The 13,411-nt window shown below is 39.5% G+C and overlaps 1 protein-coding gene across 1 annotated transcript in view; it reads left to right on the top strand.

The window, feature by feature from the left end:
• Nucleotides 1-10,881, top strand: part of LOC122812282 (complement C3-like) — a 607,672-nt gene extending 596,791 nt beyond the window's left edge. The window contains exon 10 of the mRNA XM_044084683.1: nt 10,653-10,881. Coding sequence (XP_043940618.1) covers nt 10,653-10,800 — 148 coding nt within the window. The 3' untranslated portion in view covers nt 10,801-10,881. The remainder of the gene's footprint in view (nt 1-10,652) is intronic.
• Nucleotides 10,882-13,411: the final 2,530 nt, after the last annotated feature.

The following is a 13,411-nucleotide window of genomic DNA, read 5'->3' as shown; positions in this document are numbered from 1 at the left end:
ATAGGCAAGACTGCTCTGCAATTTGTAGCATGTTACAGGCCACCCTCTCAAACTCAGGAACCTCACATGGCCTTCCTGAAAACATTGGAGGGGATAAATGTATCTCCAAACACCATCATACTAGGTGACTTCAACTACCCTAATATAGACTGGGAACACTACTCAAGCCCGAACACTCTAACCCAAAGATTCCTGGAGTTCATAAACTCAAATGCCATGGAACAACTAGTCACCATCCCCACAAGAGGTGAAAACATACTTGATCTCATCATCACGAACATGGGATCAAAATGTTCAACACCGAAGTATACCCTCACTGGTGAGATCAGATCATATACTAATCTCACTGGAGGTCCTCATCCCCCCACCTGAAACAAAAAGACCACAGTGAAAACTTCTCAAAAGCCGATTTCACACTTCTAAAACTAGTGTGGTCTCCTTTAAGGCCCCTGAGCCAGTGGTAAACATTACTCAAACCGCTGAATCACTTACAAATGCCTTCTACCAGCACCTACAGGACTGCATGGATCAGGCAATCCCAAACAAAACTAAGACTCTCTGTACCGAAGGCAAGCGTCCAGTCTGGTGGACCCCAGCCATAAACAAGCTCTACAACAAAAGGAGGAAGCTACTACAAGATAGAGCAAAATCCTTGAAAGGTAAGACACCTTTGATCATTATAAGTAAAAACTAAGAGCTCTCATAAAATCATCCAAGGCAAATTTTGAGAGAAAAATCGCCAAGGACTCTAAAGACAATCATAAGGCCTTCTTTAGCTATGTTAGAAACCTAGGAGGAAACTCCCAGATATGCTCAGAATTAGTTCAAAATGATGTGAAAATTACTGAACCTACACACATTGCTAACATACTGGCTGACAGGTTCAGTGCAAACTTCTCACCCCTCCCCAAAAGGAGAGATATCTATTCCAGAGGATTGTAGCCCCCAAACATCTCCAACGCCCAGGTGAGAACTGCCCTCACTAAGGCAAAAACACAGCATCCATGGGACCGGATGGTGTCCCGGCTGTGTGCTTCATGAACTCAACGAGGAATTAAACCCACAGTTAGGACAGCTGTTTAATCTTAGCCTCACCTCAGGATACGTACCCAAGGAGTGGCGCACGGCGACTGTGGTCCCACTTCATAAGGGCGGTGCCTCCACAGACCCTGGAAATTACCGCCCCATTAGCTTGACAAGCCTTATCTGCAAAGCCATGGAGAGGATCATAATGGAACTCATAAATAAAGACATAGGGAACTTGCAGACTTTGGATCCAACCCAGTTTGGCTTTGTCAAAGGCAGATCCTGCCTCTTAAACTTGGTTGACTTTTTCGAGACAGTCACCAAGGCCATTGATGAGGGAAAGGCAGTCCATACAGCCTACCTCGACCTGGCAAAGGCCTTGACACAATACCCCACTCAGGTATCATCGAAAAACTCATCAGCTTGAATGTAAACCCATACATCACAAGATGGGTTGCAAACTGGCTAAGCGACAGAACCCACAGGGTCAGAGTTGCTGGAGCCATGTCAGACTCAAAGCCTGTCACAAGTGGTGTCCCACAGGGCTCAGTCCTGGGTCCACTCTTGTTCGGCATCTACTTTTCTGAAGTACAAGCAAACACAGGAGGGTTATGGCTGACAAAGTTTGCAGATGACTGCAAACTGGGCCATAGTCGAAAACACATCTGACACAGATATCCTCCAGAAGGGCCTCACAGAAATGGATAACTGGTGCCAGAGCCATGGCCTGAAGTTAAACGCCAAAAATGCATAGTCATACCCTTCGGGAAAAACAAGGTTACCCCTAGCTACCATATAGGTGACAATCCACTGAGCACAGAAAAGTCATCAGGGATCTGGGGACCCAAGTTGACAGTAGTCTTCGTTTGACACTCATGTTGCTAAAGTAGTTAGGAAAACCTTCTATATCGCCCACCTGATCATGAAGGGATTCACATCTAGATCAAGGGAGGTCATCGTCCCCTGTACTCATCACTCATTAGACCTATGATTGAGTACAATGCCCGTTCGAATGTATCTGACCAGACACCTGATGCAGCTTGAAAGGCCCCAAAAGTTCCTCACCAAAAGGATAAAGGGTCTCAAAATATATCTTATGCTGCCCGACTGAAAGAACTCCAGCTTTATTCAGTCTCATACCGCTTGCTCAGAGGTGACCTGTGCCTGACATATAAGGCCATGTCAAACCCAGATTTGATGAATATGCTTCACCTCAAAAATCTAGATCCTCAGAACCACAAGGGCGGAGACTTAAACCTTGACACGGTTATAAATAGAACGTGCTGGAGGGACAGATTCATCACCCAGAGACTCCCTATGCTGTGGAACAAAATCCCGGTACATGTGAGGCAGAGCACCTCGCTGGCCTTGTTCAAGAGGAATCTTGACCAATGGATGGGAGATCGCAGATATACCCCAGGGATTACTTCAGTGTCACCGCTTGACAGAGGCACAGAAAAATGATAGGCATAGTTTTTATTCAAACTAAAGGGGTGGCGAAAGCCACATAACTATGGGCTAGGCTTATAAATGCCCTTGGGCAGATAGCCTAGTATGAACCTATGAACCTATGAACCTATATTTACAACAGAATTAATTTCAGCCTTATATTCATAATATCTAACAGAGACCTCTAGTGGACAGTAGAGGATCACCAACTTATTCCTGTGCTAAAGTTGTAGGCGCCATCCTACAGAAATACCTAATAAACGAGTCTCAAATATGTAAAGACTCTTGGTCTTTCTAGACAAGATAGGATCATTGGATTTTAATGTGAATTACAACTTTCTCACCATAGACGTGAGAGATTTGTACACTTGCATACCCCATGAAACAGCATTGGAATGGGTGGTCCTCATGCTGAAGAAACACAATGCAACCAGTGGAGAAATCAAACTGGTTTCAGTACTTATTGATTTAGTACTAACTAACAACTATTTTATATTTCAAAACGAGTTCTTCTTGCAAAAAGTAGGAGTTACAATGGGGTCCCCCTGTGGGGGTAGCATAGCTAATTTAGTCATGGCATATTGGGAATCAGAGTATGTTTTTAAAGGTAGTAGGTCTTCTAACACCTTCGTTTTCTACACCACATTTTTGGATGACATTTTCATCTTGTTTAATGGAGATGAAGGTGATAGTAAGTTAGTATTGGATTACCTTAACAGTACTACTGATTTTCTACAATTTACGTCCACATTTAACTCAAATACTATCGCATATTTGGACATATGCCTGAATAAGAACTATGTTTTGAACACTTTTACAGCTAGGATTTTCAGGAAAAACACATACTCTAATACTTTTCTCTACTACACTAGCAGTCACCCCTTCCACCAAAAGAAATCTGTTATTAAAGGACAACTGGTGAGAGCTTCCAGAATGGTCAGCTTGGATGAAGAGTATGTTGATGAGTGTAGTGTAATTAAGAGTATGTTCCTCCGCAGAGGGTACCCCAAACCCCTTTTAGATATGCTTATACAAGAGGTAAAGGACAAGAGACGTGACAGAGTTTATGTCCCACTTTTATGTGTCAAACCTACTGTGCCACCTATAAGCTCAGGAATTATGTTAGAAGAAACTAATAACAACATTATTGAAACCATTAGTCATGAGGACACTAACACTCTTACTAACTTCATTACTACATTTAGTACACATAGTAATCAATGCCAGCTATCTTGAAGAAAAATTGGGAGTTATTCAAGATGTATCCAAACATCTATCAAAAAGTAGGTGAATGTCCTAGAGTGACTTTTAGGAGGGGCAAAAACCTAAAAACATTATTGGAACAGCATGATACGTCTGTGGTTAGGAACCCTGGCATGCACAAATGTTTAAATTGTAATTTTTGTAAATTTGTGGAGGAAACAAATTCCTTCCAGGTTAATGGTACATTGTATAAACTGAAGGGCAAATACAACTGTAATTCTACTTTTGCTACATATTTAGCAAGGTGTACATTCTGTGCAGCCTTTTATATAGGAAAAACCGAGAGAAGACTACATGACAGAATGTACGAACATCAATATGCTATAAAGAAATGTAAATTTGAAAACGCATTAGCAAAACATATTTCTTGTCACAAGGATCATGCTTTTAAATTTATTGTTATTGACCAAACAAAAATTGATAGTAGGGGAGATCCGAGACCCCTCAAACTTGAGGAACTTGAGTTAGCCTGGCAGGTGAGGTTGAATGCTTATAGCTTCCCGGGGCTGAACGATTCCTGCTCGATTAGCAGTGTGTTAAAATTAAATAGCCTTAAGAGGTGAACCAACATAAACATGCTGTGATCATAACAGTATACGTCTTATATGCATTTAAAACACGCTGTGTTTTAACAGCATATTCACATTAGGCAGGTTTATACCACCCTTTAATGCTTTTAATGTCTGGGTGTCTCATTTTAACCATACTTGTAGTCTGTGTTTGCTGTTTAGTATTTATCATAGTTAGCTATCCTGTTTAAATAGCTTTTATTACTTTTATGACATAAATAATTATTGTCTCTTTAACTTGATGAATGCAATTAGTACTCATTTATTGAATTCATGCATATATAATGAACTTCTTATTAACTGTAATTGTTTCTGAGGAAGTCAGCTGTTGGGGCTGATGAAAAGCGCTTTAAATAAATTTCTCTTGTTTGACTGCATATTTGCCACCATTCCTGCTCTTGTTTTTATAATGCTAGGTATGCTAGGGCTATTATTCTATAAAATGGAGTGATGCTGGTAGAAGTTACAAATAGTCGCCGGGGGGGTAGGTGGAGACACAGGTTGTTACCGTTGCATGAGATGGATGACAATGACCAGCCTAACTTGGGAGAGTACTAGTCAAACGGCCAGTTTGACCCAAGGTCCAGACAGGCCTAGCTTCAAAGGTACAGCCAGGTGGAGTATTAACAAAAGGGGAATATGCGATTAGGTACATGGACCTTCAAAGGACACTGCAAAAACAGTTTCATAAATGTCTGTAATATGTTACAGTTTTACTCCATGTTTTCATTAAGCAGCTCAAGACTAGGAGAGCTGCCATATTCAGCTCTAAAGTCAAGTGTATTTTCCAGATGCCACTTCAGTGTTTCAGAGTTCATATTACCAAAACCTGATCTGTCATCTGGTTGAAAATGCATAGTGTGACTATGGATATGAGAATTGTGCAAATGGTATGCATGCATGTAAGAAAAGTACAATATGTTGTAGTAGCTTCAGTTATTATTTTTCTTTTTCTAAACATTCTCATGTTGAGGGATGCACTCTGTCTTGCTGCATACACCTCAGAGTAGTAACATTTTATTTTAGCATAGAGTTTGGGTAAAACCATTCAAGTTTAGGGGTGGAGATAAAGCTCCCGACTAATTGACTGATTTTTCTGACTATTGCAGCTGTTTTGTTGGCATGAGTTAATATTAATGTGTGGTAGTGGGTTTTGCTACTATTGGGTGGCCACGGTGGTGCAGCGGTTAGCGTTGCCACCTCACAGCAAGAGGTTCTCCGGTTCGATTCTCGGCTGGGGTGCCTTCTGTGTGGAGTCTGCATGTCCTCCCTGTGGTCGTGTGGGTTTCCTCTGGGTGATCCAGTTTCCTCCCACATCCCAAAGACATGCAGTAGGTGGATTGGACACTCTAAATTGGCCCTAGGTGTGAGTGTGTGTATGTGTGTGCCTTCTGTGGGAGGTTGGGCGTCGGGCTGGCAACTCGACAGTGTAAACCTCCACTGCCAATCATGAGCAGACAGGTGATCCGATGTGGCGACCCCTAACTGGGAAACGCAGAAAGAAGAAGAAGTGGGTTTTTTTACTATTACTACACCAGTATTTTTGATTGTACCATACTGTGTATTCTGCATTCATTTCCTGATTTTAATACAAACTGCTTTTTTCAAATATTGTACATTCTATGTTATGCTTTTATATTGTTTGTTGCATTCTGTGTACCATATAAAGCAAATTTTATATTTCATTTCTGTGTATTTCCAGTTGTGATTAAGCACTTATATTAGCTTTGCATTCTTATCACAGAAACATAGCTGTTTTTACAGGTTCTGGATGACATTTTCTATAACCTACAGTTTATATTTAGAAGAATATGACACGTGTATTTTCAATTATAGTTTTAGTTTGCAGATTTTGAGATTTTGTTTTGTCAGACATGAGTGATTCAGAGAAATTATTACAGTTATATGTTCTTTGATTCCATTTCCCACATGGCCACTGATCCCCTTTCAGTGATCCATTCATTCCCATAGGAATGAGTATACTATGTCACATTTATTACTTCAGGGTAAGCCTGTCATAAGTGGTCTGTTGATATAGGTGAGGAAGAGAGGTTTTCCTTATATGACCCTATGTTACCCATAAACGCATCCATAGGCATTCAAGAGGTGGGTATGCAATGAGCCAAAGAAAGGGACTCTACCATGGACATTTGCACCCTGATCAAGTGTGCTCAGCCCTTCCCCCTAAGATAACCAGACAGGAATTGCCTCTTAATCTCTCACACTCTCATCTTCTCCATTACTCAGGCTGTTAACTGACTCAGGGTCACTTGGGTTATAGCCATGCTTTACCTGTCTGCATCACAGACCTGGATTAGCAGTTAGATATTTTTTGGTGAAGCAGATTTTCTAGCTGTAACTAGATTACCATTTTCCATTATGAAAATTCAGTTTGCTCGGGAAACTATAATGCAATACTACACGTTAAGGAATCTACAGTATGCAGTTTGTGTTAAACCTCCAGTGTAATCCAACTGTCTACATACGGCCCCTTTAGATGTACATATTGGATTTAGTATAACTATTTCCATCTTAAGACATGAAAAATTGTAATTAAAACAGTTAGCAATAAGTTCAGTTTCACACACCCAAAATGTCACTGTACATCACCTAACAGTCTATAACAACTGTTATTTTTTTGTTTTTGTTTTTATTTGCACCGGCATTATGACATAGAGGGATAAAGCCTTAACTACAGGCCAGGCAGTCTGGGTTCAGTTAGAGGCTCAGTCATCTAAGGTCCTGGTAATGGTAGGATCCCATCCTGAGTGGGGAAGGTGAGAGGGGTGAATACACAGAGCACAAACATGGGTTTGATTTCCCTGGTGGAGACCAGGTAAATAACCATCAGGTGCTTCCTGACTATGAGGAGGATGTGTTGCTGAACATCAGTAAGTTGTGGAAATGAAGGTCAGTCAGTGGTGATGCTCACTACACATCCTACAATTAATGTGTTACTGGGCATGCCCAGGGGTAGGGAAAATAAAGTTAAACACTCCCTAGGCAGTAAAATGAAAGTAGAAATTCAAACAAATAAATCCATGTAAGTTAGCAAATTGTTTATTCCAGCCAAAGGCTTCTTCAGACTCTTTACACAAACTAAAACTTTGAACATCACTTTTAAAACCAGCAAAAGCTTGTGATATGATCTCTATAATCACATGTTTCCTTCATTTAAAAATACAGTAACCCATTAAACTCAGTTCCATAAATGTTACCTTGTTCAGCTAAGAAAAATACTGGTATATTAAAAGTAAGAACTGAATAGTTCAAAATAAACATACATAAAAACATACATAAAAACATACATAAAAAATGCATCGGTGCCCAAACATACATTATATTATATTAAACAATTGAGTATATCTCAGAGCCTTGTCATATTTACTTATCATCTCATGGTGCTTTAGGAAAATCTCGTACTGAACTTTCAGGCAGTATATATCAAAAAAGCCATTTCAGACTTGCTTAGTATAACCCAAACTGCTTGTAATGCACATATTTACAAAGTGTGACTTTAGATATTTCCGTGTTTTACTGGAAGTTCATACTATCCAGAGTAGACTCGTAAAACAGTCAACAATTACAGGTGGTTAAAAACTTGTATCACATTAGTTAGGCTATTCTCGTATAAATCAAAAGTTAAAACAGTTTATCAAAATTACATATTTTCTGCAGACTCTGAAACGTTTTAAAAATCACAGCACAACAAAGTATTCCTTTATGTGCCTGGTTAATTCTTGAATGCAAAACAAAGAACGCTACTGTGCGCATTTACGCACTATAGCGTATAAAATAAACATTGTGTCTATTTAAAAAGCCGATTAGGCTTACAACAGGCATAAGTACATGACGAGCTTTTCAATAGCTGTCCATTAGTTCATGCCTTAGTCTCTTCAATCTCCGTTAATAAACAGGGACATTTGACATTTCAGGATGTGAACGTAACTTACAAAAATGTGGGTGGAAGAATGCTTCAACAATAAACGAAGCAACAAACGGCTATATGGAAACAGAGCAATATCTTAATAATTAACTTGACTCTCGTACAGATCCACAATGGTGGAAATAAGCACACTGACTTAAGCAACCATTAATTGCACTTTATAATTGTTACATCCTTGATACCCAAATTTAAAATATAGACATTGTGAAATGTTAAAACTCTTATGTGGTGAAGCGGAAAATATAGGGAAGGAATACATGAGGGGGAAAGGGGAAAATGGGAAGTATTTTGGCACATATATTCTGTTAATCCCGAATGGCATCCTGAGGTGTCTTACATTAGTTTTTATAAACAGTACTAATGTGATACAAGTTTTTAACCACCTGTAATTGTTGACTGTTTTACGAGTCTACTCTGGATAGTATGAACTTCCAGTAAAACACGGAAATATCTAAAGTCACACTTTGTAAATATGTGCATTACAAGCAGTTTGGGTTATACTAACCAAGTCTGAAATGGCTTTTTTGATATATACTGCCTGAAAGTTCAGTACGAGATTTTCCTAAAGCACCATGAGATGATAAGTAAATATGACAAGGCTCTGAGATATACTCAATTGTTTAATATAATATAATGTATGTTTGGGCACCGATGCATTTTTTATGTATGTTTTTATGTATGTTTTTATGTATGTTTATTTTGAACTATTCAGTTCTTACTTTTAATATACCAGTATTTTTCTTAGCTGAACAAGGTAACATTTATGGAACTGAGTTTAATGGGTTACTGTATTTTTAAATGAAGGAAACATGTGATTATAGAGATCCTATCACAAGCTTTTGCTGGTTTTAAAAGTGATGTTCAAAGTTTTAGTTTGTGTAAAGAGTCTGAAGAAGCTTGGCTTAAAGCGCTTGGAATAAACAATTTGCTAACTTACATGGATTTATTTGTTTGAATTTCTACTTTCATTTTATTGCTCATTGGAAAGTCACGCATCTTTTTGGACTGAGTTTTACTAGTGTTTTAGCGTGAGTATCCTACCTCAACTAACAGCAGCTCTGAGTTTTGGATTTGTGCACTCCCTAGGCAGAACTATGATGCTGTATCAGGGCACCTCAATGTACTCACTGGCCCCAACTAAACAATCTAAGTCTAGAGGAGTACAGTACAGCTAGATGGACCTGGCGATTGAGGAGAGGCATCAGGTAGCAGTTGATGGTCAGATGCTAGAGAGACAACAATCTCTCCTCAAAACCCGGCTACAATGAAATGCCCTTACTGTGCCCCAGATGACCTAGTAGCAGCCCGGGTGCCTGAGGGTCTGAGCAGGGATGCATGGGAGGAAGTTGCCAATACCAGCTTATCCATCCTGTGGGGAAGGGAGGCTGGCTAGGCTTATTGCAACAGCACCATTAAAAGCCAAGCAAGCACCAATTGCAATTGTTATTGTTATTTGTTATACTGCTTGGTCAGGAGGTTGCACACGAGTGACTACCTCCAAATGGCAGCCATTGCAGAGCTCACAAGGCTTTCAAGGGGTGGGTTAGAGCCCACTCACTGGTAGCTGTATGATGCTGCACATCTTCGATCTTCTCATTGGGCCAGGACATGGGTTGAGTTAAGACTGGGAGAGGCTATACTAAGGCTGGAAGACCTGGTGAATGAGGAGAGGAGCTGGTGGCAGCTGGTGATCATCTGCAGGGAGGTAGGAGAAAAATATATCTGCCCAAAAATGTTTTTGCAGGGACAAACTCCTTACACCCTCAAAACTGGGGGTCTGCCCCCACACCCCTAACCTGCCTCTAAATACATTAACTCCAAGGTTGCATAAACTCAGAGAAAAAGGGAAAAAAAACTGTGAAAGGAAAATAAAGCTTATTACCTTTCCAGTAAGACACTGTCCGGTTCAATTCTCAGCTAGAGCGTCTTCTGTGTGGAGACATGCGTGAATGGGTGTACCTTTGTTGAAGGTTGTGCATCAGAGCTGGTAACTCGGCATGTAAAAATCAACTACCAATCATTAGCGGACCGGAGTTCCGCTGTGGCGACCCCTAACCGGGAAAAGCCGAAAGACACAAACAAACCTTTCCCATCTACTCCAACTGCTGTGACCCAGAAGCAAAAGCGTAACAGTATTTATGACATACCAAGCAGTGATGTAGTAAAATGGCAACAACCTAAGCATGTGATTTTGCAGATGCAATATTATGTGACTCAGTTACAACCCAGATAATAACAGCAGTGTTCTTACAGATTTTGCTCAAGTCCATCTCCAGGTTTACTTTCTTAAGAAGTATGCTTAATATGTTGGTTTAAAAGGCATGCTGCATAGTACTTAGATGAAAAAATATATTGTGTTGTGCCTATAACTCATTAAAAACCCTACTGTTGTTTTTTAGAGAGATCACAACTTACCTTCTAAGTAAGACCACGTGGATTGAATGGCGACCAACTCAAGAAGAATGCCGGCAAGCTGAGAATCAGCAACTCTGCTCAAATATTGCAAACTTTGTTGATGATTTTGCGGCTTCAGGTTGCAGAACATAGCTCTGATATATATAATATATATATATATATATATATATATATATATATATATATATATATACACACACACACACACACACACACACACACACATGTATAATATTTTTTTCTGTAATCTATATATATAAAAAGCATTTCTGTGTTACAGTTCAATATTTTATTTAGTTTAGTACACAGAAATTGTTGGCTGTACACAATCAACTTGTTTGTTTTACCGGTGTGCCTGTTTCCTAAAGGTTACATGTAAGCTTGTTTGCTCTCCATTAGCTCTTCTGGAATCTTTCACTCACCTGTGACTGCTACCATGTTTGTCTCATTTCATAAATGCTCAGATCAAACTGCACTCCACAGAACTGCTATTAATAATTATCATAAGCTAGCCATTGTAAACTGCTTGTTTCATGGACTAACTAAATCCCAGTTATTCATACAGCCATGGTTGTTATCCATTCCCATAACGTAGTTTTGAAATTAGAAGGAGTTATCATTTTCCCATAGATAATTGTAATTTAAAATGCCGTGAGACATTCTGTCCAGAGTTGCTGTTCATTTACAACTGATCAAAACAAGAATGATCAAGTCAGTAAATTCTCTTTTGTTGTTCCTTGCTTCTTTACAGCCACCTTCATAATCTCACCTCACCTTGTTTACTTCAACCCTGTCTGCTACTTCTCAACTCCGTTCATTACTACCTCTTTCTTACAACAAATCTAGATATTTCCTAAAACAGTACTTAACAAGAAAGGTGCAGAATCATGATACCTTTAATAACTAATCTTCCTGCCAAGATATTTTAGAAAGCAGCTCTGAAAGACTTCCCCACCCTTGCCCAAAGTACAGTAGTGTTTCATTTTTGGTACGTAGTTGCCCACTATAGAATCTTCTAAGCACAACTGGTATGTACAAGTTCTTCACTTTCCCCAGCTTAACTTTTAATTAAGACCTGTGGCTGCAATCATGGTTAGCAAAGCATATTTCCATAATAGTGTCACTGCTGGTTACTCTCGGCTTCAAATGGAATGTAGACGTATTGTCTGCTATGTTTCACCATTTTATTCTTCCTAGCATCCTTTTAAAAAGTGGCCATATGTACATGTATCACTGCTGCAGTTCAAGTTCTGTGCTTTTCAATTTATAGAACAAGCTGTTCTCTGTTCCTATGTCTCCTCCACTCCTGACGTGGTTATCAGGATCCAGCATGCAGTTGACAAAGTTCAGTACACTTTTGCAATAAACAGGTACTCATAAATGAAAGATGACAGCAGCTTGACCTTCCCCTATCCTCCCATTGCTTACTGTCTTCCTTCCACAGCAAAGAAATCTAATCTCAAGAGGTTATCTCCAAAACATATATATACTCTGGCATGGTTTGACTGACATCATGACTCACTGTGCATACGGTAAAATCCAAAGGAAACTACATAAGTTTGTACTGTAAAATATTGAAGCTTACAGCAATATCTAAAATCAACCAAACGTTTTATGGATCTGCCTTTTCAACACCGTCACTGAACATTTATGGTGGCTGTCAAACTGAGAGTGAGGCTAATTCTATTTATCATCATTCCATTTTCTCTCTGCACTTCCTACAGTCAAGTATAGAGCTGTGTACATTTCATGACTTATCATGCATTCATGTGATCTTGTTAAACTCATATGGATTTAAACAATAAAAATGTGTTGCATTCCTTGCATGAAAATTTGAGTCATTTATTTGCATCCAAACAGCTGCAAAAAAAGTAAATAATGAAGTATATATTTCTGTTTATTGGCAGAGCATTTAGATTTCTTATAGGATCATAGGTGTTTACTAGGCTAACCACCACAAGGGCCTTTTTAAGCCTAGCCATTTATCCCAACTCTCCCAAGTTCTGGTACCCTTGCTAAGTGTAAGCAAGGGCTTGGGAGGCGAAACATTTACAAGCAGGGGCCTGGGAGATGAACCATTTATAGGCTGTCTATGTCCATTAGAGACATAGGAACCAAACCAGGGATGAATTTCCTGTTACCCATCCAATTGCCCAAGATGAGAAGCCTGTTCCAGAGAAGGGGTAGTCTCTGGGATACATACTTATGTCTCCAGCAGGTCCTGTTAATATCACAGGCAAGGTTTAATTATTTAGAATGGGAAATTCTGGTACTATTTGTTTTACAATTATGCAGGAGGTCCATCAGAGTGGTTTCTGACAATGCCTTCTATGCCAGGCATAGATCTCCCCTCAACAGCCTGTAAGAGACAGAATACAGGGATAGGGCCTTGAGACAGTCTGAATAGGACATGTTACTTACACCCTGTTAGTGGGGAACCTCCATAGACATTCCAATTATTGGACATTCTTGGTTAGGTACATAACAAATGGAGCATTGTACTCAATGATAGGTCTGATGAATGCTGAATACATTGGAACAGTGACTTATTAGAACTAGATGCTATACCTTTATTTATAAGTTGCACAACATAGAATGGTTTACTCACTACTGTAGACACGTGATGATCAAAGGCCATATTACTGTCAATGTGCATCTCTAAGTCCCTGACTACTGGGTCAACTCTTAGTTGTGTGTTGTCAATATGGTAGTTACCAGGGGTGGATGACTTCCTGAGAGATAC

Source organism: Protopterus annectens, chromosome 9.part0 (assembly GCF_019279795.1).
Source record: "Protopterus annectens isolate FY-2018-M chromosome 9.part0, PAN1.0, whole genome shotgun sequence".
Lineage (NCBI taxonomy): Eukaryota > Metazoa > Chordata > Ceratodontiformes > Protopteridae > Protopterus > Protopterus annectens.
This window is presented reverse-complemented; position numbering and strand designations above follow the sequence as displayed.